The 24,627-nt window shown below is 40.7% G+C and overlaps 1 protein-coding gene across 1 annotated transcript; it reads right to left on the reverse strand.

Moving 5' to 3' along the window:
- Positions 1–10,180: 10,180 nt before the first annotated feature.
- si:ch211-153b23.7 lies at positions 10,181–20,890 on the reverse strand. The gene is made up of 7 exons (XM_036943325.1): positions 20,289–20,890; positions 16,959–17,121; positions 16,643–16,786; positions 16,409–16,543; positions 12,579–12,863; positions 11,252–11,377; positions 10,181–10,824 (listed from the first exon to the last, which is right to left on the reverse strand). Exons 1-7 carry the CDS (start codon positions 20,411–20,413, stop codon positions 10,564–10,566), a joined length of 1,239 nt encoding a protein of 412 aa, XP_036799220.1. The 5' UTR covers positions 20,414–20,890; the 3' UTR covers positions 10,181–10,563.
- Between the last annotated feature and the right edge of the window lie 3,737 nt (positions 20,891–24,627).

Consider the following 24,627-nt stretch of genomic DNA (forward strand, 5'->3'; position numbering starts at 1 on the left):
GGTTATAGTTATAATAGTGGTACTGACTGGTTATAGTTATAATAGTGGTAGTGACTGGTTATAGTTATAATAGTGGTACTGACTGGTTATAGTTATAGTATTAGTAGTGTCTGCAGTAGTAGTGGTACTGACTGGTTATAGTTATAATAGTGGTACTGACTGGTTATAGTTATAATAGTGGTACTGACTGGTTATAGTTATAATAGTGGTAGTGACTGGTTATAGTTATAATAGTGGTACTGACTGGTTATAGTTATAATAGTGGTAGTGACTGGTTATAGTTATAATAGTGGTACTGACTGGTTATAGTTATAATAGTGGTACTGACTGGTTATAGTTATAATAGTGGTACTGACTGGTTATAGTTATAGTATTAGTAGTGTCTGCAGTAGTAATGGTACTGACTGGTTATAGTTATAATAGTGGTAGTGACTGGTTATAGTTATAATAGTGGTACTGACTGGTTATAGTTATAATAGTGGTACTGACTGGTTATAGTTATAATAGTGGTAGTGACTGGTTATAGTTATAATAGTGGTACTGACTGGTTATAGTTATAATAGTGGTACTGACTGGTTATAGTTATAATAGTGGTACTGACTGGTTATAGTTATAGTATTAGTAGTGTCTGCAGTAGTAATGGTACTGACTGGTTATAGTTATAATAGTGGTAGTGACTGGTTATAGTTATAATAGTGGTACTGACTGGTTATAGTTATAATAGTGGTACTGACTGGTTATAGTTATAATAGTGGTAGTGACTGGTTATAGTTATAATAGTGGTAGTGACTGGTTATAGTTATAATAGTGGTACTGACTGGTTATAGTTATAATAGTGGTAGTGACTGGTTATAGTTATAATAGTGGTACTGACTGGTTATAGTTATAATGGTGGTAGTGACTGGTTATAATTATAATAGTGGTAGTGACTGGTTATCGTTATAATAGTGGTAGTGACTGCAGTAGTAGTGGTACTGACTGGTTATAGTTATAATAGTGGTACTGACTGGTTATAGTTATAATAGTGGTACTGACTGGTTATAGTTATAATAGTGGTACTGACTGGTTATAGTTATAGTATTAGTAGTGTCTGCAGTAGTAATGGTACTGACTGGTTATAGTTATAATAGTGGTACTGACTGGTTATAGTTATAGTATTAGTAGTGTCTGCAGTAGTAATGGTAGTGACTGGTTATAGTTATAATAGTGGTACTGACTGGTTATAGTTATAGTATTAGTAGTGTCTGCAGTAGTAATGGTACTGACTGGTTATAATTATAATAGTGGTACTGACTGGTTATAGTTATAGTATTAGTAGTGTCTGCAGTAGTAATGGTAGTGACTGGTTATAGTTATAATAGTGGTACTGACTGGTTATAGTTATAATAGTGGTACTGACTGGTTATAGTTATAGTATTAGTAGTGTCTGCAGTAGTAATGGTAGTGACTGGTTATAGTTATAATAGTGGTACTGACTGGTTATAGTTATAGTATTAGTAGTGTCTGCAGTAGTAATGGTACTGACTGGTTATAGTTATAATAGTGGTAGTGACTGGTTATAGTTATAATAGTGGTAGTGACTGGTTATAGTTATAGTATTAGTAGTGTCTGCAGTAGTAATGGTACTGACTGGTTATAGTTATAATAGTGGTACTGACTGGTTATAGTTATAATAGTGGTAGTGACTGGTTATAGTTATAATAGTGGTACTGACTGGTTATAGTTATAGTATTAGTAGTGTCTGCAGTAGTAATGGTAGTGACTGGTTATAGTTATAATAGTGGTACTGACTGGTTATAGTTATAATAGTGGTAGTGACTGGTTATAGTTATAATAGTGGTAGTGACTGGTTATACTTATAATAGTGGTAGTGACTGCAGTAGTAGTGGTACTGACTGGTTATAGTTATAATAGTGGTACTGACTGGTTATAGTTATAATAGTGGTACTGACTGGTTATAGTTATAATAGTGGTACTGACTGGTTATAGTTATAGTATTAGTAGTGTCTGCAGTAGTAATGGTACTGACTGGTTATAGTTATAATAGTGGTACTGACTGGTTATAGTTAAAATAGTGGTACTGACTGGTTATAGTTATAATAGTGGTACTGACTGGTTATAATTATAATAGTGGTACTGACTGGTTATAGTTATAATAGTGGTACTGACTGGTTATAGTTATAATAGTGGTACTGACTGGTTATAGTTATAATAGTGGTACTGACTGGTTATAGTTATAGTATTAGTAGTGTCTGCAGTAGTAATGGTACTGACTGGTTATAGTTATAATAGTGGTACTGACTGGTTATAGTTATAATAGTGGTACTGACTGGTTATAGTTATAATAGTGGTACTGACTGGTTATAGTTATAATAGTGGTACTGACTGGTTATAGTTATAGAATTAGTAGTGTCTGCAGTAGTAATGGTAGTGACTGGTTATAGTTATAATAGTGGTACTGACTGGTTATAGTTATAATAGTGGTAGTGACTGGTTATAGTTATAATAGTGGTACTGACTGGTTATAATTATAATAGTGGTACTGACTGGTTATAGTTATAATAGTGGTACTGACTGGTTATAGTTATAATAGTGGTACTGACTGGTTATAGTTATAGTATTAGTAGTGTCTGCAGTAGTAATGGTAGTGACTGGTTATATTTATAATAGTGGTACTGACGGGTTATAGTTATAATAGTGGTACTGACTGGTTATAGTTATAATAGTGGTACTGACTGGTTATAGTTATAGTATTAGTAGTGTCTGCAGTAGTAATGGTACTGACTGGTTATAGTTATAATAGTGGTACTCACTGGTTATAGTTGTAATATTGGTACTGACTGGTTATAATTATAATAGTGGTAGTGACTGGTTATAATTATAATAGTGGTACTGACTGGTTATAGTTATAATAGTGGTAGTGACTGGTTATAGTTATAATAGTGGTACTGACTGGTTATAGTTATAATAGTGGTACTGACTGGTTATAGTTATAATAGTGGTACTGACTGGTTATAGTTATAATAGTGGTACTGACTGGTTATAGTTATAGTATTAGTAGTGTCTGCAGTAGTAATGGTAGTGACTGGTTATAGTTATAATAGTGGTAGTGACTGGTTATAGTTATAATAGTGGTACTGACTGGTTATAGTTATAGTATTAGTAGTGTCTGCAGTAGTAGTGGTACTGACTGGTTATAGTTATAATAGTGGTACTGACTGGTTATAGTTATAATAGTGGTACTGACTGGTTATAGTTATAATAGTGGTACTGACTGGATATAGTTATAATAGTGGTACTGACTGGTTATAGTTATAATAGTGGTAGTGACTGGTTATAGTTATAATAGTGGTAGTGACTGGTTATAGTTATAATAGTGGTACTGACTGGTTATAGTTATAATAGTGGTAGTGACTGGTTATAGTTATAATAGTGGTACTGACTGGTTATAGTTATAATAGTGGTACTGACTGGTTATAGTTATAATAGTGGTACTGACTGGTTATAGTTATAGTATTAGTAGTGTCTGCAGTAGTAATGGTACTGACTGGTTATAGTTATAATAGTGGTAGTGACTGGTTATAGTTATAATAGTGGTACTGACTGGTTATAGTTATAATAGTGGTACTGACTGGTTATAGTTATAATAGTGGTACTGACTGGTTATAGTTATAATAGTGGTACTGACTGGTTATAGTTATAATAGTGGTACTGACTGGTTATAGTTATAATAGTGGTACTGACTGGTTATAGTTATAATAGTGGTACTGACTGGTTATAGTTATAATAGTGGTACTGACTGGTTATAGTTATAATAGTGGTACTGACTGGTTATAGTTATAATAATGGTACTGACTGGTTATAGTTATAATAGTGGTACTGACTGGTTATAGTTATAGTATTAGTAGTGTCTGTAGTAGTAATGGTACTGACTGGTTATAGTTATAATAGTGGTACTGACTGGTTATAGTTATAATAGTGGTAGTGACTGGTTATAGTTATAGTATTAGTAGTGTCTGCAGTAGTAATGGTAGTGACTGGTTATAGTTATAATAGTGGTACTGACTGGTTATAGTTATAGTATTAGTAGTGTCTGCAGTAGTAATGGTACTGACTGGTTATAGTTATAATACTGGTAGTGTCTGTTTTGTGCTGTGTTTATTTACATCATTTTGACATGTCATTTTAACAACAAGCACTAGGTCGATTCTCTGCAGGGTTGGCTGTGATCTTGTGGGCTATTGTGATGTCAACCATGTGCCAAATGTGTTCCACATGACATCATCATTGTGTCTGACACAGTAGACATTAGATAATTTATTTTGATATACTAATCATACAACTACCTCTTTCCCTACTGTATTTATTTTATTTATTTTGCTCCTTTGCACCCCATTATTTTTATTTCTACTTTGCACTTTCTCCCATTGCAAATCTCCCAATCCAGTGTTTTACTTGCTATATTGTATTTACTTTGCCACCATGGCCTTTTTTGCCTTTACCTCCCTTATCTCACCTCATTTGCTCACATCGTATATAGACTTGTTTATACTGTATTATTGACTGTATGTTTGTTTTACTCCATGTGTAACTCTGTGTCGTTGTATGTGTCGAACTGCTTTGCTTTATCTTGGCCAGGTCGCAATTGTAAATGAGAACTTGTTCTCAACTTGCCTACCTGGTTAAATAAAGGTGAAAAATTCAAACAGGTCCTGGATGTCATCTGAATCGTCTCCTGTATTCACACTCATGGTAGGTTACATTGATTGTTTTCAATGACACATTTTGAGTAATATGGTATGAAGTCATTCACAATGCAATTAAAATGGTATGATAAAACAATGTAAAAAAAAAAGTTAACATATCCAGGCTCTTGTTGCTATATTTTTACTGTCAAAATATCTCTTAAGAATTGCATTTTTAATTTGTTCAGTCTACATTATAAGACTAAGCATTTGAAGCTGCTTGGGGAATGGAGTGAATTGCGATCGAATAGGAAACCAATCAGATCGAAGATCCTTGGTGCAGTCCTCTTTTACTATTATTTCTGTCCTGTATCAACAGCTCGAATTCAATGTTGTCATTCTCTGCTCTCCAGGTCCAACTTTCAGAACAGTGTTTCATTCCCTGTTTTTTTCCATGTTTTCTTTCAACGTGCCTTGATGAAGTTATTTAGTGATGTAGGCCTACTGCCTTGCGCGTGGGATGACGCATTCAATACAATAGGAGTTTATTGGTCAGTCTCTTTTGTGACTGTGTGATGTGGAAGGTAGTAGATAGTAGGATTCTCTGTGTCTTCATTGTCCACCCATTTCACAATTCCCTGCCTATTGCAGTCCTGGAAACCTGTGTTATACTTGTCATGCAGTGAGTGGTATGTTGGATTGTAACTTTATTAAAAAAACGTTGTTTATGACTCACTCTCATAAAAAAAGGTTCCAACTTCCATATAGAACCAAAAAGGGTTCTGTCGCATGCTTCATATTTAAAACCCTTAACAATTATATATACAACCTCTTTATAGGGTTCTTTGATCAGAACCCTAAGGGTTCTTCTTAACTGAAGCAAAATTGGTTCCATATAGAACCGTAGTAATGGTACTACGATGAGTTATGGCTACTAATAAATAGTAACGTTTCTAGCTAAGAATATAATGTTTTAAACAATTAATTAACGGACAAAAAGAATGCCAGTATAGTTTTGAGATTAGATTGTCATTATATGCAAACATAGTTTGAAAATATGCAATGGTGACCAGGGAGGAATCTTTGTTTGAATGATGGCCCGCATCAATCTTGATATCAACTCTGGCTGACTTCTTAATGGAACAGTAGCCTATGGGTTGTTGCCTGGCTGATTCCTAAGAAGAATATAGCAGCAAAAACATGAGTTCATCGTCAGAAATAGGCCCAGATTAAGATAAAGGATCTAGGTTTTGTTGTCATCCATGTCTAAATATGTCTAAATAATTGTTTTACCTTTTCTTTTGTATTTGGATGCTTGAACTTCTCTATAGCTTGGTGTTAATGGACCTTTGTCTAGAGCAGTTTTGCACTGTAAAGGAATGGAGAAGTCAGTGGTCTTACTCAGAAATGTAATACTGTATATTATGGATATATTTGCCTAATGCTACTCCCACATTCAATTAATTACAAAGTTAATGTAAACTTAACTATGTTGCAAATATTGAGAGTGAAACACTATTTTATTATATGGTTAAGGATGGTTAGATAATTGTCATGTTCTGACCTTTATTTCCTTTATTTAGTCTTTATTTAGTATGGTTAGGGCGTGAGTTGGGGTGGGCAGTCTATGTGTGTTTTTCTATGTTGGGGTTTTGAGTTCAGCCTAGTATGGTTCTCAATCAGAGGCAGGTGTCGTTAGTTGTCTCTGATTGAGAATCATACTTAGGTAGCCTGGGTTTCACTTTTGAGTTGTGGGTGTTTGTTTCCGTGTGAGTGTTTGTTGCCACACGGTACTGTTTTGGTTTCGTTCGTTTCACGTTTATTGTTTTGTAGTGTTCAGTTTATGTCTTTAAATAAACGTTATGGACACTTACCACGCTGCGCATTGGTCCTCCGATCCTTCTCACTTCTCCTCCTCAGAAGAGGAAGAGGAATGCCGTTACAATAATAGTAAAGGATGGTTAGATAATAGTGAAGGAGGGTTAGATAATAGTAAAGGAGGGTTAGATAATAGTGAAGGAGGGTTAGATAATAGTGAAGGAGGGTTAGATAATAGTGAAGGAGGGTTAGATAATAGTGTAGGGTGGTTAGATAATAGTGAAGGAGGGTTAGATAATAGTGAAGGAGGGTTAGATAATAGTAAAGGAGGGTTAGATAATAGTAAAGGAGGGTTAGATAATAGTGAAGGAGGGTTAGATAATAGTAAAGGACGGTTAGATAATAGTGAAGGGGTGTTAGATAATAGTAAAGGAGGGTTAGATAATAGTGAAGGAGGGTTAGATAATAGTAAAGGAGGGTTAGATAATAGTGAAGGGCAGTTAGATAATAGTGAAGGGCAGTTAGATAATAGTGAAGGGCAGTTAGAAAGTAGTGAATGGTTGTCATTTGGGGGGCAGCAAGTAGCCTAGTGGTTAAGAGCATTGGGCCAGTAACTGAAAGGTTGCTGGCTCAAAAACCCCAGCTGACTAGTTGAAAAATCTATCGATGTGCCCTTGAGTAAGGTACTTAACTCCAATTGCTCCTGTAAGTGGCTCTGGATAAGAGCATCTGCTAAATCAGTCAAATGTAAAAAACAAATTGTAAACAGAATGGTAATTCTACGGTGGATTTATACAATCCAATGGATGCTCCATATCATGGGACCACTGACATTGTTTTTACACTTCCAACATTTTAATGAAAGGGTTGTTCTCAATGATGATCAGTCGTTATAGGTGCACACACAAGCTTAATTACAGATGGAAGACCATTGAACATTTCAAGTGAAAAGTTTTATTTTCAAAACTCTTTAAAAAATGTCTATGCATTTGGTCTTACAGGTCATTCAAATATTTTCTATACAATAAACCTCTACAGTAGTTTTCAAAAGGCTTGGTTTGAATAAGACTGTAGTGGAGAAGTGTACCGTTAATTAATCAAGTACTTATCGTCAGATGGAATTGAATGCGGATACATGGTGGGGGTCGTGTCATGTATCCGGGTTAGATGGGATGTAAACATGCATTTGATGTGCCATCTTAGAATACATTATGTATAGTGTGTTTGTGTGTGATTCCATAATATTATATAATGTTAGTGAAACAGTGAGATGCTACAGTAGGATAATTGATGAAGTGGCATTGTCTTTACTCCTCTTCCACATGTGGACAGTCCGTAGCCCATTCCTGCAGTCAAGTGACCAAATGGTGTCATTGGTGGTATTCCTATTTATCATAATTGTATAATTAACAAACATTATTAAAAAATATCTATATATAAATCTGGTGTTTCTATGTCAAACGGTTTTGTTATATTTCAGTCTTCTGTGATGTATATCAAGTGTAATATTGGGATGCACTCAAAATTAAAAATACATTTCCACTCTATATCTGACATGGTGCAGGTGTCTTCTTTTTTTTAAGCCCATAACCATGTGTGTTAGGTGTATACTTTTGTTTCAAAGTAGATTTGTTTAAGACTACCAAGAAATACTCTGTGACCCTGATTCAGCCCCCTGCAGGAGAGGGTTCATGACCTCTTCTTTCCTGGCCTGCTATTTGAGGGGTGTGAGATGTTGATCTGTGCAGCACCAGTAAACTTGCTATTTGAGAGGGTGTGAGATGTTGATCTGTGCAGCACCAGTAAACCTGTGAGAGAAATCCCCACTCACCACAGAGCTGCTTGGGTGTCACCAAAGATCAGCCTCTCGAGGAATGCCTAAAGACAGTACAGGCTATGTATGTGGGAGTGGCAACGCTAACAGTGATACACAGATGGCATTAGACCAATAATGTTGTTATGCTATGGCAGGTGTAGGCAACCCTGGTTCTGGAGTGTTTTTGATTTCACATTACAGTACCATCCCATTCCATCTCACAGCCCTAGCAGAGTTATCGTAGAGGAGATTTCCATGTGCAAAACGTATTCATCTGAGACAAAAAAAAACTGTCTGAATGCCACCCTTGCTTTTAGCTGTGTGTTGTGTTCAGATTCAATGGTTACGTCCCAAATAGCACCCTATTCACTGGGCCCTGGGGAAAAGTAGCACCCTATTCACTGGGCCCTGGGGAAAAGTAGCACCCTATTCACTGGGCCCTGGGGAAAAGTAACACCCTATTCACTGGGCCCTGGGGAAAAGTAACACCCTATTCACTGGGCCCTGGGGAAAAGTAACACCCTATTCACTGGGCCCTGGGGAAAAGTAACACCCTATTCACTGGGCCCTGGGGAAAAGTAGCACCCTATTCACTGGGCCCTGGGGAAAAGTAACACCCTATTCACTGGGCCCTGGGGAAAAGTAACACCCTATTCACTGGGCCCTGGGGAAAAGTAGCACCCTATTCACTGGGCCCTGGGGAAAAGTAGCACCCTATTCACTGGGCCCTGGGGAAAAGTAGCACCCTATTCACTGGGCCCTGGGGAAAAGTAGCACCCTATTCACTGGGCCCTGGGGAAAAGTAGCACCCTATTCACTGGGCCCTGGGGAAAAGTAGCACCCTATTCACTGGGCCCTGGGGAAAAGTAACACCCTATTCACTGGGCCCTGGGGAAAAGTAGCACCCTATTCACTGGGCCCTGGGGAAAAGTAACACCCTATTCACTGGGCCCTGGGGAAAAGTAACACCCTATTCACTGGGCCCTGGGGAAAAGTAATACCCTATTCACTGGGCCCTGGGGAAAAGTAACACCCTATTCACTGGGCCCTGGGGAAAAGTAATACCCTATTCACTGGGCCCTGGGGAAAAGTAACACCCTATTCACTGGGCCCTGGGGAAAAGTAGCACCCTATTCACTGGGCCCTGGGGAAAAGTAGCACCCTATTCACTGGGCCCAGGGGAAAAGTAGCACCCTATTCACTGGGCCCTGGGGAAAAGTAACACCCTATTCACTGGGCCCTGGGGAAAAGTAACACCCTATTCACTGGGCCCTGGGGAAAAGTAGCACCCTATTCACTGGGCCCTGGGGAAAAGTAACACCCTATTCACTGGGCCCTGGGGAAAAGTAACACCCCATTCACTGGGCCCTGGGGAAAAGTAGCACCCTATTCACTGGGCCCTGGGGAAAAGTAACACCCTATTCACTGGGCCCTGGGGAAAAGTAACACCCCATTCACTGGGCCCTGGGGAAAAGTAGCACCTTATTCACTGGGCCCTGGGGAAAAGTAGCACCCTATGTAGGAAATAGGGTGCCATTTGGGATCAGACATTTTAGAAGCTATATTGGCAGTATGCTGTAGCTTTGGTGAGGACTGACACCAGCAGGTGTGGATGGGAGATGTTTGGAAAATATCCACCCATCTTCAGTCCCCTTTTTCTGTGGATTACAGCATGGTGGCCTATGTAGGAGACTTGGCTTGGTTGGGGGGTGTGGAGGACGGGTGACGCTGAGTTATTTCAGGGAAATTAGAAGAATGACCAAAACGGTATTTCATAGATTTTATACATTTGTTATATTTGTTTTAAGAAAATGACAACATCTGAAGTTGATCACTTGTATTTAAGGACATCCTGGTGTTATTTGAAATCAAGGGGTGTATTTAATTAGATGAATTCACTGTGGCTTTTACAGAGATGTCCCAACAACTGCATCAAAAAGCATGACATTATGTAGGATTAAGAAAACCACTAGGTGGTAATGTTGACCATGTTATCTAAGTAGGAGGAAGAGACAACTGGAAAATCACTCCGTCCCTTTGTCGATAATAAACATTATCGGCAGAATTAGGAAATAACATAAGGTTCATACAATTTGAGAGAAAGATAATAGATACAAATCCTTTCATTGTCAGATAGACACAGTCACTCAGGACTGGAGTAGGCTAGTCCTCAATGCGTTAGTGGTAATACCAACATCGTAATACAAGTTCAATGTGTGTGAGCATGTTTGTGTGTCGTCTGCCTCATGTGGACTCTTCAGTGTTCCTCCTCTCACAGTGTTTGGGGCACAGCGGGTGGTGGTCTGGCTGGGGTGTACTGGTGTGAGCGTCTCTCTGCTCCTCTCTCTGCCGCCTCCTGTCTCCCCCTGCTGGCTGCTGCTCATTATTACAGCGGTGGACCAGGACAGGCTGTTTGACCAGAGCGAGACTTTTCTTCATCAGTAGACGCTGCAGGACCTGCTTGTCTGACCGCTCCTTCCTAAAGTCATCCTCGTATACCTTGAGCTGGACACAGGAGACCAGAGACAGTGGTTAGTTAGTTCATTTTTAGTCAATTCAAGAAATATATCCCTATTTGATGAAATCCTTTTGAAAATACATTACAATATGGAATAGAAGTTTCTCCTAAAATGGAATTGACTCTGACCCTAGGATATAAAATAAAAGTGATCTTTACAGCAAAGCCCTGTTGGTACATTCACATGTAGCAAATCTCCCAGACATCTCGTAAAACCATGTGGTCATTACGGATATGCTGTGTCCCATTATTTTCACGTTCAACTTAACCCGATGTCAGTTTATGTCCTCATCTGTTACGATACATCCCGTCTGCCCAGCTGTCGTTATTAATTCAGGTGTGTGTGTGTGCATGTATATTATATATATATATATATATATATATGTGTGTGTGTGTATATATATATCCCACTACCTGCTCCTGTAGTAGGGCCATCTGTTGTCTCATCTCCTCTCTTGTCCTCCTCAGTCTCTTGTTCTCCTGCTGGGTGTGTTTGTGGTCCTTGTGCTCCGTCTGGTAGTCTGCTTCATAGATCTCAGTCTGGACAGAGGACAGGGACACTGGTAGTTAATGCTAGGTAAAACAGTCTGGGGACAGAGGATGGGGACACTGGTAGTTAATGCTAGGTGAAACACAGTTGGAGGAGAAGGGAGTGGAGGGGGTTTGGAGGAGGAGGGAGCGGGTAAGGAGGAGAGAGTGGAGAGGGCTCGAGGAGAGAGGGGAGGGGGCATCGAGGAGAGAGTACGGAGGAGGAGGGAGCGGAGGGGGTAAGGAGGAGGAGGGAGCGGAGGGGTTATGGAGAAGAGAGTGGAGGGGGCATGGAGAAGAGAGTGGAGGGGGTATCGAGGAGAAAGTGGAGGGGGTATCGAGGAGAAAGTGGAGGGGGTATCGAGGAGAAAGTGGACGGGGTATCGAGGAGAAAGTGGAGGGGGAATTGAGGAGAAAGTGGAGGGGGTATCGAGGAGGGTGTGGAGGGGTCATGGAGGAGAGTGTGGAGGGGGTAAGGAGAAGGAGGGAGGAGGGTGTGGAGAGGTTATGGAGGAGAGAGTGGAGGGGGCATGGAGAAGAGAGTGGAGGGTGTAAGGAGAAGGATGGAGGAGGGTGTGGAGGGGTTATGGAGGAGAGAGTGGAGGGGTTATGGAGGAGGGTAATGAGGAGAGAATGGAGGGGGTAAGGAGAAGGATGGAGGAGGGTGTGGAGGGGTTATGGAGGAGAGAGTGGAGGGGATATGGAAGGATGTAATGAGGAGAGAGTGGAGGGGGTAAGGAGAAGGATGGAGGAGGGTGTGGAGGGGTTATGGAGGAGAGAGAGGAGGGGTTATGGAGGAGGGCAATGAGGAGAGAATGGAGGGGGTAAGGAGAAGGATGGAGGAGGGTGTGGAGGGGTTATGGAGGAGAGAGTGGAGGGGTTATGGAGGGGGGTAATGAGGAGAGAGTGGAGGGGGTAAGGAGAAGGATGGAGGAAGGTGTGGAGGGGTTATGGAGGAGAGAGTGGAGGGGTTATGGAGGAGGGTAATGAGGAGAGAGTGGAGGGGGTAAGGAGAAGGAGGGAGGAGGGTGTGGAGGGTTATGGAGGAGAGAGTGGAGGGGTTAGGGAGGAGGGTATGGAGGGGGTAATGAGGAGCGAGTGGAGGGGGTAAGGAAAAGGAGGGAGGAGGGTGTGGAGGGGTTATGGAGGAGAGAGTGGATGGGGTAAGGAGAAGGAGGGAGGAGGGTGCGGAGGGGGAAGTGAGGTGAACTACCTGGCATCTGAGGGCCTCCAGCTGCTCCTTTAGGTCTTGCACCTCCTTCTGGGGGTTTGCCTGGTCCTCTAGTGCCCTGTAGGGGCCAATACTGATTCTACCACTACTCAGGGCGCCTCTACTTGGGGTGGAGGAGGAGAAGAGAAGGGATGGTGGGCCATGGCCGGAAGAGGAGGAGAGGCCGTGTATGGTGCCATGGCTGAGGCTGGGGGACAGATTCGACCCCCCAGGAGCATCAGAGATGGTGGAGGTTTCTGGAAGATGGGTTACAGTGCTCAAACTGGTCTACAGGATGGAAGGAGAGGGTAGACACATACAGTAGATATATTATATGTCACGTCCTGACATTATTTTATGTCTCTGTTTTAGTTTGGTCAGGGCGTGAGTTGGGGTGGGCATTCTATGTGTTGTTCTATGTTGTGTTTTTTCTGTGTTTGGCCTGGTATGGTTCCCAATCAGAGGCAGCTGGTTATCGTTGTCTCTGTTTGAGAACCGTACTTAGGCAGCCTGTTTTCCCACTATGATTTGTGGGTAGTTGTTTTCTGTGTCTGTGTGTTACCATACAGAACTTGTTCTTTTGTATTCAGTGTTCAGTTATATTTCATTAAAATATGGGCACTTACCACTCTGAATATTGGTCCGATCCTTCCTACTCCTCCTCAGAAGAGGAGGAAAATCATTACATTATACAGTGCCTTGCGAAAGTATTCGGCCCCCTTGAACTTTGCGACCTTTTGCCACATTTCAGGCTTCAAACATAAAGATATAAAACTGTATTTTTTTGTGAAGAATCAACAACAAGTGGGACACAATCATGAAGTGGAACGACATTTATTGGATATTTCAAACTTTTTTAACAAATCAAAAACTGAAAAATTGGGCGTGCAAAATTATTCAGCCCCTTTACTTTCAATGCAGCAAACTCTCTCCAGAAGTTCAGTGAGGATCTCTGAATGATCCAATGTTGACCTAAATGACTAATGATGATAAATACAATCCACCTGTGTGTAATCAAGTCTCCGTATAAATGCACCTGCACTGTGATAGTCTCAGAGGTCCGTTAAAAGCGCAGAGAGCATCATGAAGAACAAGAAACACACCAGGCAGGTCCGAGATACTGTTGTGAAGAAGTTTAAAGCCGGATTTGGATACAAAAAGATTTCCCAAGCTTTAAACATCCCAAGGAGCACTGTGCAAGCGATAATATTGAAATGGAAGGAGTATCAGACCACTGCAAATCTACTAAGACCTGGCCGTCGCTCTAAACTTTCAGCTCATACAAGGAGAAGACTGATCAAAGATGCAGCCAAGAGGCCCATGATCACTCTGGATGAACTGCAGAGATCTACAGCTGAGGTGGGAGACTGTCCATAGGACAACAATCAGTCGTATATTGCACAAATCTGGCCTTTATGGAAGAGTGGCAAGAAGAAACCATTTCTTAAAGATATCCATAAAAAGTGTCGTTTAAAGTTTGCCACAAGCCACCTGGGAGACACATCAAACATGTGGAAGAAGGTGCTCTGGTCAGATGAAACTTTTTGGCAACAATGCAAAACGTTATGTTTGGCGTAAAAGCAACACAGCTGAACACACCAGCCCCACTGTCAAACATGGTGGTGGCAGCATCATGGTTTGGGCCTGCTTTTCTTCAGCAGGGACAGGGAATATGGTTAAAATTGATGGGAAGATGGATGGAGCCAAATACAGGACCATTCTGGAAGAAAACCTGATGGAGTCTGCAAAAGACCTGAGACTGGGACGGAGATTTGTCTTCCAACAAGACAATGATCCAAAACATAAAGCAAAATCTACAATGGAATGGTTCAAAAATAAACATATCCAGGTGTTAGAATGGCCAAGTCAAAGTCCAGACCTGAATCCAATCGAGAATCTGTGGAAAGAACTGAAAACTGCTGTTCACAAATGCTCTCCATCCAACCTCACTGAGCTCGAGCTGTTTTGCAAGGAGGAATGGGAAAAAATTTCAGTGTCTCGATGTGCAAAACTGATAGAGACATACCCCAAGCAACTTACAGCTGTAATCGCAGCAAAAGGTGGTGCTACAAAGTATTAACTTAAGGGGGCAGAATAATTTTGCACGCCCAATTTTTCAGTTTTTGATTTGTTAAAAAAGTTTGAAATATCCAATAAATGTTGTTCCACATCATGATTGTGTCCCACTTGTTGTTGATTCTTCACAAAAAAAATACAGTTTTATATCTTTATGTTTGAAGCCTGAAATGTGGCAAAAGGTCGCAAAGTTCAAGGGTGGCCGAATACTTTCGCAAGGCACTGTACATATATCTAATACAGTTGAAGTCGGAAGTTTACATACACCTTAGCCAAATACATTTAATCTCAGTTTTTCACAATTCCTGACATTTAATCCTAGTAAAAATGCCCTGTTTTAGGTCAGTTAGTTAATGTCAGAAAAATAATAGAGTGATTTATTTCAGCTTTTATTTCTTTCATCACATTCCCAGTGGGTCAGAAGTTTACATACACTCAATTAGTATTTGGTAGTATTGCCTTTAAATTGTTTAATTTGGGTCAAAGGTTTAGGGTAGCCTTCCACAAGCTTGGGTGAATTTTGGCCCATTCCTCCTGACAAAGCTGGTGTAACTGAGTCAGGTTTGTAAGCCTCCTTAATCACACACACCTTTTCAGTTCTGCCCACACATTTTCTATGGGATGGAGGTCAGGGCTTTGTGATGGCCACACCAATACCTTGACTCTGTTGTCCTTAAGCCATTTTGCCACAACTTTGTAAGTATGCTAGGGGTCATTGTCCATTTAGAAGACCCATTTGCGAACAAGCTTTAACTTTCTGACTGATGTCTTGAGATGTTGCTTTAATATATCCACATAATTTTCCTTTCCTCATGATGCCATCTATTTTGTGTACACCAGTTCCTCCTGCAGCAAAGCACCCCTACAACATGATGCGGCCACCCCCGTGCTTCAAGGTTGGGATGGTGTTCTTCAGCTTGCAAGCCTCCAACTTTTTCCTCCAAACATAACGATGGTCATTATGGCCAAACAGTTCTATTTTTTGTTTCATCAGACCAGAGGACATTTCTCCAAAAAGTACGGTCGTTGTCCCCATGTGCAGTTGCAAACCGTAGTCTGGCTATATATGGCGGTTTTAGAGAGGTGGCTTCTTCCTTGCTGAACTGCCATTCAAGTTATGTCAAATTATGACTAGTTTTACTGTGGATATAGACACTTTTGTACTTGTTTCCTCCAGCATCTTCACAAGTTCCTTTGCTGTTGTTCTGGGATTGATTTTCACTTTTCGCATGTTCATCTCTAGGAACGCGTCTCTTTCCTGAGCGGTATGACGGCTGCGTGGTCCCATGGTGCTTATACTTGCGTACTATTGTTTGTGTAGCTGAACGTGGTACCTTCAGGCGTTTGGAAATGAACCAGATTTGTGGAGGTAATTTTCTGGAATCATTTTCTGGAATTTGCCAAACTGTTTAATTAAAGGCACAGTCAACTTAGTGTATGTAAACTTCTGACCCACTCGAATTGTGATACAGTGAATTATAAGTGAAATAATCTGTCTGTAAACAATTGTTGGAAAAATGACTTGTGTCATGCACAAAGTTGATGTCCTAACCGACTTGCCAAAACTATAGTTTGCTAACAAGAAATTTGTGGAGTGATTGAAAAACGAGTTTTAATGACTCCAACCTTAGTGTATGTAAACTTACGACTTCAACTGTATATAGTATAGATAGATACAGTCTAAAAGAAAGCATGACAGAGTACATACACTTTTAAAAGGATCTAGAGGTAATAATAATGATAGTCATGGGGCTCACCTGTGTGCTCTTTGTCCAGTCTCTGGTGGTGTCTGTGTGATGTAGTCTATTCTCCAGCAATCTGACGTATTCATGTAGCTGCTGGTTCTTCTTCAACTCCTGCATCAGTGTGTGTTCATAGTACTCCCTCTTGTTCTACAGAAACACAGTCAGGATACAGTCAGTGTGTGTGTACGTGTGTGTGTGTCTGTCAGTGTGTTTGTGCATGTGTGCGTGTGTGTCCTCTGCCGGTACCTGTTCGTGGTCTACTTTGAGCAGCAGCGTATTGTTGAGTTGTTTGACTGTGTTGCTCTCCTGCTCCAGAGTCTCGACTCTCTGTTGGAGACTCAGAGTTGTGCTGCGATACACATGGTCCCAGTCTTCATTCAGCTTCATCAACTAACACAGACACATCATCATCGCCACCGTCATCAGCTGATACAGACATACATCATCATCATCACCATCGTCCGTTCTGACCTCGTCCAAAATAGTTTGTATTCACAGAATGTGGTACACTTGTCTCTGGTTTAATTCCTATAGTTAGTTGCGGTGTAGTTTTGTGTGTCACCTCTTTGTTGACTCTGCGTAGCTCAGTGTTCCTGTTGAGCAGTAGTAGTTTCTCCTGGTCAGCTGAGGTGACTGACATACTGTCAGTGATCAGAGACCCCTGGTCCTCCCCGGACAACAACCTCTCACCAGCAGGGACTATCTCCTCCTCCACCACCTTCGCCCTGTACACACACACACACACAGTGACACACAAGCACACAGACACACACCAAAACACACACACACACACACAGTGAGAATATTGTGTAGGAAACCAACAGCACTCGCCTGAACATAGCGTACCTGCAAGCAGATAGAAACATACTTGTACTCACATAGAGGAGCATGAACTACTACTATGCAGGACCTCACACCTACACACACGCATACACAGTAACACCATGTAGCATTTACACATGCCTGCAAACACAACCACCATCACTCTCAAACACCCAATTAGCTCAGTTGGGCAGGTGTGGTGCCTAGTTGGAACAAAATCCTTCAGTATCCTGCAGCACTCCTGGAACAAGGCTGTCTACTCCTGATCTAGTCCATTCCCCTGTGAGCTACCTGTCAACCAGATTCAAATCATCATCGCCATCTAATGATCCCTGTGCTGTGCCTCCTGCACGCTTCTTGTGTCTAGAGGAAACGCTGCATCCTGAGATCAGCTTGTTCAAGCCTTGATGGCTTCATCAACTCAATGATAAAGGTAAGGATTTCAGTTAAGATGTTTTTGTGTGTTTAATGCAAATTAGGTCCACTTATAATCTCTTGTTTCCAGAATAAGGTTGTTTTTCTCAAAACTAGGGTATCATCAGAATTAAAGAACACTAATTTTGAGGCATAACCACCATGTTTTGATTTGGCTTGAATCCAATATAGTATGTTATAGTGAGTTAAAGAGCATGTCCATCAACAACATTGTCTAGTCCATTCAACCTCACAGATGGATCTCCAGCCCTTCTGTGTCCTGAATATCCAACATGTTTTCTTCCTCTTGGACTGCAGATTAATGTGACCCAGATTAAGGAAGTTTTCAATCATAAACACTGTCTTGGAAGGACACCAAGATGCTATTTCTTCCCGTGGCAGTTTGGTCATTTATTGTAATCTAACATGAAAAAATATAAATTATAACTTCCTTCCTCTTTAGCAGGCTGCCATGCTGAGGAAATAATGGATTATCCTATCAAAATACAAATGGTCAATGGCTACTAGCCTATTCTCTCTGAGTAGGGAGTATGACTTTACTACTGGCCTATTCTCTCTGAGTAGGGAATATGGCTTTACTACTGGCCTCTTCTCTCTGAGTAGGGAGTATGGCTTTACTACTGGCCTATTCTCTCTGAGTAGGGAGTATGGCTTTACTACTGGCCTCTTCTCTCTGAGTAGGGAGTATGGCTTTAGTACTGGCCCATTCTCTCTGAGTACGGAGTATGGCTTTACTACTGGCCTATTCTCTCTGAGTAGGGAGTATGGCTTTACTACTGGCCTATTCTCTCTGAGTAGGGAGTATGGCTTTACTACTGGCCTATTCTCTCTGAGTAGGGAGTATGGCTTTACTACTGGCCTATTCTCTCTGAGTAGGGAGTATGGCTTTACTACTGGCCTCTTCTCTCTGAGTAGGGAGTATGACTTTACTACTGGCCTATTCTCTCTGAGTAGGGAGTATGGCTTTACTACTGGCCTATTCTCTCTGAGTAGGGAGTATGGCTTTACTACTAGCCTCTTCTCTCTGAGTAGGGAGTATGGCTTTACTACTAGCCTACACGTTATGAACCAAATAATGGCTGTGTCTCAAATGGCAACCTATTCCCTTCATGGTGCACTACTTTTGAGCAGGGCCCATAGAGCTCTGGCCAAAAGTAGTGCACTATATAGGGAATAAGAAGCCATTTGGGATGCCGTTAATGTCTTTTGATGTGTGGGTGCTGTGCAGTAGCAGGCTATACTACTATCAGAAGAATTGATAATTGGGTCATTGCACAATCTAGTCTCAGCCACTTCTGGGACGAAAACAATTTCAGGATAAAAACCTTCCGTGCAACAGGACTCAATGATCTAATTATCATTCTGCAATGTCATTCCACAGGAGTAAACAGATCATTGCACTGCAGTCTAAGTAGTGTTTTATTTGGAAACAAATTGCCAAATAATGATTTTTATTTTTTTGTATGTGAATGCACCACAGCCTCTGCTGAGAAGTCTGTGCCTTATTGACACAGGCGGTAGTGTACTGGCACTTACTATAACTCTAGAACATAGCTCTTGGTTCCCCTTTAATGCTACTGAACAAGTCATAGAGCCTCAGCAGTAGTCATGTGACCGGAACAGTGATGGACAATTCAACTTATTGACCTGGGAAACTCCCCTGAAGTACCAAGTTCCTTTTTTAATGTATGGAACCACCCACATCCGATTTATTCACATACACCCTGTTTTTCACTGATAGTATTGCAAGTGTTTTCCCAGCAAGCACATAACGTTTTAAGAACCATGTGTTTAGTAGAATTTGGTGAGAGCCTGGTTGTATTATGGTTATTTTGCCTACAACCTGTCCATAATGTTTCCTACAGGTTTCCTTACGGCTATATTTAAAGTGATGTTCTCAAATTGTTCAGAGAACGTTAAGAAAAAACCTTCGGTTGGAATTTCAGTACTTCAGCATAAAGTTTTCCACAGGTATCCTTATGGTTCTATTTCAAGTGATGTTCTCAGAACATAACAAAAAAAATCCATAAAAAATCCAATAAAAAAACGTGTAATGTAATGAATATTATTTAAAAACATAAACATTCTGTTCTCAGTATCAACAAAACTGTCTCTATCCTCTATCTGGTTAAGTGTGTTTTTCCCTTTAAAATAGAGTCTGGTTGAATAGACTAAAATGAACAGGTTTGTATGAGATAAAAACATGGCATACTATTGTGATCCTTGAGGCGTAGTGGACTTATTCCATGGATAGCAAGGTTAGGTTCAAATCTCACTGATGCCATGTCAAAATAACAAAAAAGTTATGTTTGCATGATTAATGCCTGAGCAAATTCATTTCTATGTGTCATATTTGTGCTTGGAATTCAAAACAGTTAATCTAAGCTAGCAGTAAAATGCTCTCAGAACCTCACTGCAACCAAAACAATGTATGTTCCCAGAACAGGCTAAATGTTTAATGCTGTTCTCAGAAGGTTTAAAAAAAAACATTCCGTTTTAGCGGTCAGGAAACATATGGCTTCGTTCCCAGAACCAATGGGAAATCAAAAACGTACATTCCCACAACTTCCAAGGAGACAAATGTGTCAGCTGGTTTTAATCATCCACACTGTGGTGGTGTTTTGGACATGCATACCTTGATTCCTCTATAGCCCCATTTCCCTCTGGGTTCTGTAGGAGAGCACTGACGCTGTAGGGTGAAGAATCTGCCTCCTGCTCAGACGATGATGAGGATGAGGCTGAAAGTGAACCTCCGTCCATGACTGATCTGAGCCAACAAATGAACCTGACAAAAGTTGAAAAACTCCACTCAAATGAAATGAAAAAAACAAATAAGAATTAAGTAAGTCGTCAAGATTGGTCAAGGCTGTCTTCTCTAGTGTTGGTCAAGGCTGTCTTCTCTAGTGTTGGTCAAGGTCTGTCTTCTCTAGTGTTGGTCAAGGTCTGTCTTCTCTAGTGTTGGTCAAGGCTGTCTTCTCTAGTGTGCAGATTTTACACTTGTATTTGACCTGATCCAACTGTCAACTGAGCCAGAATCCTCTGACGTAATGAACACAAAAGACTGACAAAAATTAAATTCTCAACTGATCCAGAATCCTCTGAAGTGATGAACACAAAGTATTGACCAAATTCAAATCAATTCTCAACTGATCCAGAATCCTCTGACGTGATGAACACACACCCAAGTTGTATAAAGCCTCCACAGAGCATATGGTGGAAAGTGAATATGACTTTCAGTCTGTCTGTCTACCTAAAAAGGAAGTCTAAACATACCCTGCTGCCTGCACCCACATGCAAATGATGTTAGAATATAGGAAGTCACAGAACAATTTAGGTTGTTTTTAAACATCGTATATATAATGTGAGAATAGAAAGTCACAGAACAACTCAACTTATCTCAACTATGTCAGAGTGTTTTTCAACTTAATATTTTTAATGTGAGAATAGAAAGTCACAGAACAACTCAACTTATCTCAACTCTGTCAGAGGGTTTTTAAACTTAGCATTTACAATGTGAGAATGGCAAGTCACAGAACTCATCTCAACTCTGTCTGGGTCTGAACAATAGGTACGTATTGTTCTGTTTCTATGTCATTACTTTCAAAGTGTGGGTTTTTAAGAGGTTGTTCCAAAGATTTCGAAGGTATTTTTTGCGTACAAATAAAGAAGTATGACATCAGTGGGGAATTCCATTCATGCTCATGCTTCTGTTTCTCTCTGTGTGTGAGTGTAGTCTGGAGTTCACAGCATACTCTCAATGTACCAGCAACTGACCAGTCCCCAATCTCACAAGTATCACAGTTACTAAATCAAAGGCATTACATGTCAGTAAAAGCACACAAATGCTATTATCACAAAGCAGCCAACAAAATATTTGACTGCAAAAGTGGTTAGATTTATAGATATTGTGACACACTCCCTGAACTCAAAGTTCAGAAAATGCCTGGCTGGAGGGGGATGGGCCACATAAGCTCGTGTAACCCAATATTACAAGATCTGATATTGCTCAAATGTGGAATACAAGTAGCCAGTTGTCTGCCCTACATACACAAACACACCAGTATTAGGATCTCTTAATACATCTTGTAAATATAGACCTGTGACTACATACACAAACCAACCAGTATTAGGATCTCTTAATACATCTTGTAAATATAGACCTGTAACTACATACACAAACCAACCAGTATTAGGATCTCTTAATACATCTTGTAAATATAGTAGACAACTTTCTAAGTCAAATGTTCTCTCATTCAGTGCTGTATGATCCTGCTAGACAACAATACATACAGTTACACCTGTCTTTTGATGTTGTGGCTATTGGAATCAGCTCTAAGGAAAACAAGTGGGCTCAGACATCGGAATTACATGTTTTGGGGTCTAAGGTTCCTTGAAGGATTTTGTATCTTTAGCCTCTACATTTGTAATTTAGTCAGGGGGCTGCCACAGATTATCTTTGGGTCCGCACTGGATTTAGCCTCAAATCCATTATGGCATTGAAAATCAATTGAAAATCAAATATGGCTTCCATAATACTAATGACCATAAAGACTGTGTTGGTGTAAATCAATTTTCTTCAGAATACAATATGGCCAACATGATTACACACTCAGACATCCTTCGCCTAAAAATACATTTCCCTTGTTCATTTTGTATTGTGTTATTCTGTCTTTAAGGTTTCATACGGTTCTTGGTATATCTAGGACTATGAGTGGCACTGCCATGCCTCTTGTGTTTGAATATCTGAAGCCAAATACCTTATTAATGTGTTGTCATGTTTACATTCATCAATACATGCTAACTAGGGATTAGCTAATGATTAGCCAGTGTTTTTCTTAAGGGTAGCTTTAGTGTATCTTAACATCTTCCAGTGTAAAGTAATTGGTAGCTTGGTAAACTATATTTTCAGAGTAGCTTCCCTAACACTGATTAGCCCATGGTAAATGCAGATGGGCAGATCAGCATCCCTATACTGCATCAGTTGGGCTACAGGTGATAATGCTTATTGCTAATAGCATACCGGATAATATGGACCATGCATAGTCTATATACATAGTCCAATATGTTTAAAACAATAATATATATATATATTTTTTACAAATATGCTATTGGGCTCATTTCCCTAAACTTAACCTAGATGTGACTCTGTATGGTCCATGTCTTCAACAGTGTCATCAGCTGTGTTGCTGTTGGCTCTTGTTGTTTTGTCGCTAGCTCCGATCGCCGCTGGAGATGAGACAACAACACACAGACATGTTAAAAATGATGACATGCTAGAGCAGGGGTGTCCAACATTTCAGCCTAAAAAAAGGTTTAGATTACACTCATGGTAGGCATTAATAATTTGTTTCTTTGGATTGTCATTTGCTGTTGCTACTATTCCTGGCCCATTACATACTTTTTCGGTTAACCGATTCATTAAAGATGTTCACCTCTGAAAGGTTTCTAAGAAAACATGTTTCTCCGATAAAAGTGTTTTAGCTGTGACAAAGGGTTCTGGTAGGGGACCAAGACTACACGTCAAACTGTTTGGATCCATTTTTTTATTTGAAATCACATTACCAGTTCTGGGTTGACCGCCAGACCACAGGCTTGCCATTGTCTCAGAAGTAGGGTTGCAAAATTCCTGGATTTTCAATACATTCTATGGTTTTCCCTAAATCCCTGCTGGAATCGGCAGGGAACATGCAGGAAATCCGGAATCCTCCAATCAGGATTTCTGGAAAAGCAGGGAATTTGTTTGAGAGTTCCCGGGATTTTGCAACCCTACTCAGAAGCTCTTCCAGTTGAGCATCATCCTCTGAAGTCAAAGCCATACTATGTGCCTGTTGTGATGGAGGAAGACAGACCGCTCAGGCAAGCAGTTCAGACAGGCAGCTCAGCCAGACAAGCAGACGGGCAGCTCAGGCAGACGGGCAGCTCAGGCAGACGGGCAGCTCAGGCAGACGGGCAGCTCAGGCAGATGGGCAGCTCAGGCAAGCAGTTAAGACAGGCGGGCAGCTCAGGCAGCTAAGGCAGACAGGCGGCTCAGGCAGACAGGCAGGTCAGGCAGACAGGCAGGCAGGCAGTTCAGGCAGATAGGTGGCTCAGGCAGATAGGTAGCTCAGGGAGACAGTCAGCTCAGCCAGACAGGCAGGTCAGGCAGGCAGACTGATTGACTGACAGATGGACAGACAGGTAGAATAACCGACCCACTAAGGCAGACATATAGGTGCAGGCAGACAGACCGAGAACACACAGAGAGAGTATGAGGAGCGAGAGAGAGATGGAGAGAGAGAATGGATCTTAAAAGAGCCTATGAGTTGGGTGAGAAGAACCAAGAAAGTGAATGAATATGTACAGACAAAGAAAGTCTGCAAAGAAAGAAAGAAAAACAGTGTATTTATGAACAATGAATGTTGGCTACTGGAGCGTTTCAATATCAGTTACAATGAATGTTGGCTACTGGAGCGTTTCAATATCAGTTACAATGAATGTTGGCTACTGGAGCGTTTCAATATCAGTTACAATGAATGTTGGCTACTGGAGCGTTTCAATATCAGTTACAATGAATGTTGGCTACTGGAGCGTTTCAATATCAGTTACAATGAATGTTGGCTACTGGAGCGTTTCAATATCAGTTACAATGAATGTTGGCTACTGGAGCGTTTCAATATCAGTTACAATGAATGTTGGCTACTGGAGCGTTTCAATATCAGTTACAATGAATGTTAGCTACTGGAGCGTTTCAATATCAGTTACAATGAATGTTGGCTACTGGAGCGTTTCAATATCAGTTACAATGAATGTTGGCTACTGGAGCGTTTCAATATCAGTTACAATGAATGTTGTGCTACTGGAGCGTTTCAATATCAGTTACAATGAATTTTGGCTACTGGAGCGTTTCAATGTCAGTTACAATGAATGTTGGCTACTGGAGCGTTTCAATATCAGTTACAATGAATGTTGGCTACTGGAGCGTTTCAATGTCAGTT

This window comes from Oncorhynchus mykiss, chromosome 14 (assembly GCF_013265735.2).
Source record: "Oncorhynchus mykiss isolate Arlee chromosome 14, USDA_OmykA_1.1, whole genome shotgun sequence".
In the NCBI taxonomy this organism is placed as follows: Eukaryota; Metazoa; Chordata; class Actinopteri; order Salmoniformes; family Salmonidae; genus Oncorhynchus; species Oncorhynchus mykiss.

What these genes read in the sequence shown, in the direction of transcription:
- si:ch211-153b23.7 (XM_036943325.1), bottom strand. Translation starts at nt 20,413, where the DNA reads ATGGACGGAGGTTCACTTTCAGCCTCATCCTCATCATCGTCTGAGCAG. An exon ending in TCAAAGTAGACCACGAACAG is followed by an intron (nt 16,544 to 16,642) that starts GTACCGGCAGAG and finishes GTGTTTCTGTAG; the next exon opens with AACAAGAGGGAGTACTATGA. An exon ending in TGGCCCTACTACAGGAGCAG is followed by an intron (nt 10,825 to 11,251) that starts GTAGTGGGATAT and finishes TCCTGTGTCCAG; the next exon opens with CTCAAGGTATACGAGGATGA.